Source organism: Fukomys damarensis, unplaced genomic scaffold (genome assembly GCF_012274545.1).
Source record: "Fukomys damarensis isolate Sample0158 unplaced genomic scaffold, DMR_v1.0_HiC HiC_scaffold_17, whole genome shotgun sequence".
NCBI classification, from domain to species: domain Eukaryota; kingdom Metazoa; phylum Chordata; class Mammalia; order Rodentia; family Bathyergidae; genus Fukomys; species Fukomys damarensis.
In genome coordinates this window covers 35,299,031-35,305,331 of record NW_022900929.1, presented here as the reverse complement: position 1 = coordinate 35,305,331, position 6,301 = coordinate 35,299,031, and the positions used below count along the sequence as shown (strand labels likewise).

At 61.1% G+C, this 6,301-nt stretch overlaps 1 protein-coding gene across 1 annotated transcript in view; it reads left to right on the top strand.

The window, feature by feature from the left end:
• Nucleotides 1-3,411: 3,411 nt before the first annotated feature.
• The window catches only part of Dll4 (delta like canonical Notch ligand 4), an 11,471-nt gene continuing 8,581 nt past the window's right edge, over nucleotides 3,412-6,301 (top strand). The window contains exons 1-5 of the mRNA XM_019207557.2: nucleotides 3,412-3,426; nucleotides 4,406-4,822; nucleotides 4,868-5,144; nucleotides 5,662-5,960; nucleotides 6,061-6,257. Coding sequence (XP_019063102.2) covers nucleotides 3,412-3,426; nucleotides 4,406-4,822; nucleotides 4,868-5,144; nucleotides 5,662-5,960; nucleotides 6,061-6,257 — 1,205 coding nt within the window. The remainder of the gene's footprint in view (nucleotides 3,427-4,405; nucleotides 4,823-4,867; nucleotides 5,145-5,661; nucleotides 5,961-6,060; nucleotides 6,258-6,301) is intronic.

Sequence of the window (6,301 nt, the reverse complement as noted above, 5' to 3'; positions counted from 1 at the left end):
CAGGTTCCCAATGCTGGAGAGAGCAGATCCAGAGGTGTGGCCCCATCTCTCAGGCCTGGGTGGCAGCTGGGATCAGAGATCAGAGGTTGAGCAAGAAAATGCAGAGAGGACAGAGTTGCTTTCAGGAATTGAGCTGTGACTGGGGGCAGGGACACAAGGACCAGGGAAACGACGGGCTGCACACTTATGGAAGGTGGAGGTAAAGCGGGGGCCTGACTCGGGGAAGGTGTTGCTGGGGAGAGCCTTTCACCTGGTGAAGGTTGCAGAGAAAAGAGGTTTCAGGGATGAAGGCCTGGCTGCTGTGGAGGGCCAGCAGATCTCTCTCACTGGGGATCAGACCCACCCCTTAGCCTTTTAAGACATGGTCTCACTAAACTGCTCCAGCTGGGCTTGAACTTGTAAGATCTTTCTGACTCATCCTCCCAGAGGAAAGAAAGCTTCTCTAGGGTGGAAAAAACACCAAGAGAGGGAAGCGGGTTAAGCAGGTAGCTGAACCTTTGCTTCACACTCAGGCTCTGTCCTCCTGCCCTCCACTGGCCCTTGGCACATGTTCTTTTGACCCATTGACTCCAGCAACACCTTTCACCTGTGCTACCTGGGGTCCTGGGGGACCAGTCAGGAGGCAAGCACAGGCTGAGCCAGGGCCTGCAGCCTGGGGGTCTCTGGGCAGAGGTCCTCACCCTGACCTTTCACTCTCCTCCCCTGAGCCTCCCTGCTTGGCCAGGGTGGGGACAGGAAGAGCTGGGGAAAGGGAAGCCAAGGGCTCTGGGAAAGTTGCCCTGGATGCTGCTCTGAACCCAGCAGCCACTGTGGCTGGAAATACCCGCCGTGTGGCTCCTGGCCCTAGCTTTCCAGGCATCCCCTGGTTTTGGCAGAAGTGGGGGCAGCTGCCCCGTCACCATTCAGTGAGCCTTTGCACGCCTGTGTTTCAGCCTCTGCAGCTGCCAGACCTTCATCCTGCCCCTCCTCTCTCTTCTGTCTTCCTGACCTGTGCCCAGGAGACCTAGGGAGAGCTTCCTACCAACCAGGAGTCACAGAAGATGCTCCCAGGACCGTAGTTTCTTCATTTTTGGGCCCCCTATCTCCATAGGCCACAGCTGTTCTTATTATGCAGAGGGCACAGTCTACACCAGTTACTCTAGTCCCAGGTACCACCTACAGCAGGTCTCTGGAGAAGGCAATGTGGGCCTAACCTTGGTCCTCAGGCTCCTGGGGCCCTGGAGAAGAGGTGTGGTAGGAGGCCCCCCCGCCTGGTGTCCAGCTGTACCCAGGGGCCCCAGCCACTGGGACATCATTTCAGTAGCTTGTCTGGGTCCTCCGCCATGAGCTACGTGCCAGTGGACATATTAGCCCAGTTGCCTTCTCTTGGGACATGGGGGAGGCTGAGCTTCCCTGAGCTGCCAACAGCCTCAGTAATCAGGCAATTCAGGAGTTCAGGAGGAGGGGTGCCGTTTGGGACTTACACTCGGCCTTGGAAGGCAGGTCATCTGGAAGGCTAAGGGTGTAGGCAGCTGGTTTGTCCAAACCACCACCTCTTCTCCAAATCCATTCTCAAAACTCCAGTCTGCCCCCTCCCTGTGAACTTTGTCTCACCCTTTCCCTGAAGAAGGCCCCCCGAAAAGTAGGCCTTTTCTATTTTTCTTTCTCCTCTCTGCTCCACGTGCCCCATCCTTTATCTTCTGCTTTCCTTTTTCTTCCTGGAGTGCATTTGCTGTCAGCATCACCCCATCTCTCCAGCAGGCCCATCACCTGAGGGAAAGAAGAAATGGTGGTTTATTGGGTCCTGCAACTGGGTAATCTGATATGGTCCCTCTGTCACCCTCACAGGTCACTTGTATTATTATTTTCATTGCACAGATGAGAAAATGAGGTGTTGAGCTGAAATAAAGTTACAAGCCCAAGGTAACTAAGATATGCTGAGAGCCAGGTCCTGGTCATGCTAATTCACCAGACTGATGCAGAGGGTAGGCAGAGTCCCCAGCCCTCCTCCTGGAGAGTCTTCTCACTCAATGTCCTTCAATACCCATGCCCTATGGCCCTCTCTTCCTCACGTCTTGTACCAGTCACTTTCTACCTTAAAGCACCTGGGCAAGTCGTCAGGCCTTTGCCCTGTCATCAGCTTCCTCTCCTCAGCCAGCCTCAGGCCTCTCCTACAGGGAACCCACTGTGTCCCTCGGGGAAAGCCCCGAGCTGGCGGTTCCCTGTAGGGGCTCCCAGGAGAGGAGCACCGGCCTGTGAGCCACTGTAGCAGAGCAGGAATCGTCCCTACCCAGCCCAGCCCCTCTGGGGAGGGGGAGGGCGAGGGCGGAGGTGCCTCTGCAGCGGCATCTGTCCCAGGCGGGCGGGAAGCTGCTGCATTAAATTGTAAAATCGATTTATTGACCGGCAGGTGCGAGCAGCGGCAGATGGAGAGTAGCGCTGCCGGGGCGCATCTGCGGGGTGCGGCGGCATCGATCCTGCCCCCCACCCCAACCGTGCGTCCTGGTCCTTTCTGCCAGCCCACTCCCAACTGAGGCTAGGTTCCGAGGGCTGCTGCATCGCCTGGGCAGCTGGGGTAGCTGATTGCCTTCCCCTGCCCCACCCGGCCTCGCCCCCAGGCTGCCAGGCCCCAGCAGCCCCACTGCCCCAGTTGGCACGCGGCGGTCCGGGCTGACGCGTGGCAGCGCCCTTCGGCAGATGAGGCACGCGCCGGCCTCATTTCAATGTGAATGGATCGAATGGAGCAGCCATGTGGCAGCAACAGTTTGCAAATCTCCCCGCCTTCTGTGCAGCTCCTGGCGGCGGCTCTCTGCAAGTGACCCCTTTTTCGCAGGGAACACTGCCGGGGGGTGGGGGTGGGGGCTCAAGGCTTAGGAGCCCCGCCCCAGCCAGGCTTGCTTCCTCACCTCGGGCCTGCCCCGCAGGTGCCGTGGTCCACACTCCGGATGCTTCTGCCATGGGACCCCAGGGAGCAACGGCTGGGAGGGGAAGGGAGAAGCAGCCAGGCGCCTGCAGCTCCAGGGACGACTCAGTCTGTGTGCAGAGGAAGGGGTCCGAGGCTCCGTGGGGCTCCTGTGTGTCCAATAACTTGGGGTCGTCTGAGGGCACTGGTCCGGCCTGCCAGGAGGAACTGTGTGTGGTGGCCAAGCCATGGGGACAGCAGGAGTAGAGGCCTCTGCGGGCAGTGGCCGTGGTCCTTGCCAGAGCCCAAGTCTCCATCATACTCAGGGGAACAAGGAGCTTCTGCTCAGCGGGAGCCCAGTCGGTCAGGCCTGGGGTCTGTGCCGACTCTCAGGGGTAGCATTAGCAGACTTCCATGGGTGTGTAGTCCTACAGTCTCTGCAGCCTCCTGTTGCCTCACAGACCCCTGCTCCTTTGAACCCACAAGATGTTCACTACATTTTTTTGCCCTCAAGTCACATTTGGGAGAAGATGAATTCCAGCTCAGTGAGGACTTCCAGAGACATTAGGGCCCTTGCCCTGGGATGCCCTGCTCACAGTGGGACCCTCTCCAGGTTAGATCTCCAAGCAGGTACCCAGGACCAGGGTGGCATCCCGGCCAGGAATGGAGCTTCTGGGGTGATGCTCCCAGCAAACAGGTGTTTTTGAGGAGAATTTAACTCTTTCTTCCTTGGGTCAGGGGCTTTCTACATCTCTGGGATCCCTTGCATTGCCTGTCTGTGAAGATAATCATATTTGTTTGTTCCTTGGTCACTTGCAAAGTATTCCGGGTGTGCCTGAGGGTAGAGAATAGTTTCAGGTCTACCACTATTAATACCAGATGCCACATGGGAGAAGGCATCTCCCTTGAGGGCCAGGCAAATGTGCTTGTGCCACAAAAAGAGCATGTTTTTACGAGACTAGGATTTGTGGGTGGGAGCCCACAGAGTTAGATGGGGCTGGATGCCAGATCTAGGAGAGCAAGGAGCACCCTCTGGCATCCTAGGCAGATCCACAGAGAGTGCTTGAGAGAGGATCTGATAGCCCACTTGCCAGGATCGCTGCGAGGCACACCCGGAGCTCCCCCCCTCCCTCAGGCCTGGGACTCGGCCAGCCCATAACCTACATTAACTCTGAGCGCAGCCTGGGCCCATCTGCCGGGCCCCCACTCCACTTCGGTTCCCCACGCCAACCAGCTCGCACCAGATGGTGGCTGGGAGGGGTGGCCTGCGTGGGGGACCCCAGTGCCCGTCTCACCTCGTCCCTCCCCTAACCCACGCTCACAACCTCTTGTTTCTCACCCCCCCATCCTCCACCACCACCACCCAAGTAAAAAAAATCAGACCATGCTTGGCATTGGCAGCTGTTGGGCTCTGCACCCCCACACACACCGCCGCAGCCTCCCAGGGGCCCACACCGCGTCCCCGCTCCCCCTGCACTGATCTTATCGTCCAGCAACAGCCATCGCTGTGCGAATGGCTGACAGCTGAAGCCACAGGGCCCCGCCGCCCACGGCGTTGCAGAGCGAGATCCCCGGCACCCCAGAGACTGGGCGAAGCCGGCCCTCCCCAGTCCGCGGCCTCCAGGGATCGTGCTGGGTTCTGGGAAAGCAGCTGCGCCCCGGCGCGAGGAGCTAGGAGGCCACCCGGAGAGCGCGCGGGCGAGACTTGAGGCCGACCGAAACTTAACTCCTGCGCCTGCAGTTCCAGCCCTCAGCCACCCTAGGAGAGGCCTGGAGCTGCCGGGCCTCAGCCCCCACCCGCACTCTCCAGTGGCCCGTAGCAATTCTGGAGTCAGGAGAGTTCCTCCCTGCCCCAGCGAAGCGACAGGACGCGGGCGGGGAGTTAGGGGTGACGGCTCGCGAGGGTGGGCAGTGGGGGCGAGGGAGCTGAAGCGGGACCAGGTGAGCAGACCTTGAAGGAGGGGCCGGAGCCTTATTACCATACAGCTGAAGACGCGCCCTCGCCTACCTCGGGGACCACGCTCCGCCTCCCCCACCTCGGGGACTAGCGAGTCCTGGCGCTGGCACGAGCCGAGCCAGGCGGGGGTCTGGGCGGGAGGAGCTGGCACGCGCTGGGCACGCCCCGCAGGCGAGAGGGAGACGCCCACCAGGTGCTGGAAGCGAGACCAGAGGCGGCACGCTCTGCCGGGTTCCCTGCTCAGAGCGGCCGGAGCAGAGGGTAACGAGCTGTTCCCTGGCTTCCGCGCTGCGCTAGGGACGCTTGGTGGGTGGGCGATCAAAGGTTGGAGGCAGACGAGGCGAGAGCTTCGGAAGCTCCGGGAAGAAGTGGTGGATCTGCGTCCCCTGGTGTTAATTTTCGCTTTTGGGATTTAAATTCTTTACCTGCTGAAGGACTGCGAGTCACAGCACTCCTCCGATGCACCGCCTACGGGGACTCCCTAGTGTCCCCGCCCCCAGGACCACTCGGGAACCGCCCTCTTACCTCCCGCCCAGTCTCCTGGCCGCCCCCCTGTCCTTAGGCAGCAGGGGTCTCAGCCCTTAGCCGGGCGATCGGGTGGACTGGTCACTTTGATCCGCATAGAGCCGGGGACCGGGGGCCGGGAGAGAAACCGAGGGGCGGAACCTGCTCCGGACTGGGAGGGGCGGCGGGCCCCTCCGGTCGGCCCCGGGACTGTAGCGGCTAGAGGCCGGGAGGGGAGGGGAGACTGACCATGAGTGTCTGAGTGACAGGCGGCGATAAGAAGAGCCAATATATATAAGGAAGGCTCCGGAGCGCTCAGGTTTCAGTAGCGGCGCTGCGCGCAGGCCAGAAACACGAGGCAGACAGCCGCAGCCCGAGCTCTTCGCTGCCGCGCACCCGGCCGTAGCCGGCGCAGCCCCCGTATTAGCCCGAGAACACGTTTTAGCGCGGCCGCCGCCCTGTGGCCCTCACCTGGATTACCTACGAGGCAGCTGCCGCGGAGCTAGCGCGGAGGCGGCTGGGGAGGAGCGTTCTAAGAGCAGCCGGCTTTTCAGGGATCCCACTGGCAGGCAGACGCGCGGGAAAGCAGCATCCCTGACAGAAGCAGATTCAGGGCCCGCAAGAGGAGCGCGCAACGCCCCGGGGAATGGCGGCTGCGACCCGGAGCTCCGGCTGGGCGCTACTGCTGCTGGTGGCACTTTGGCAGCAGGTAAAATAGCGCGCAGCCGGCTCTGGCGTCTTCCAGCTGCAGCTGCAGGAGTTCGCCAACGAGCGCGGCGTTTTGGCCAGTGGGAGGCCGTGCGAGCCCGGCTGCCGGACTTTCTTCCGCGTCTGCCTAAAGCACTTCCAGGCAGTCGTTTCGCCCGGGCCCTGTACCTTCGGCAGTGTCTCCACGCCGATATTGGGCACCAACTCCTTCGCCATCGAGGAGGACAGTAGTGGCGGGGGGCGGAAACCTC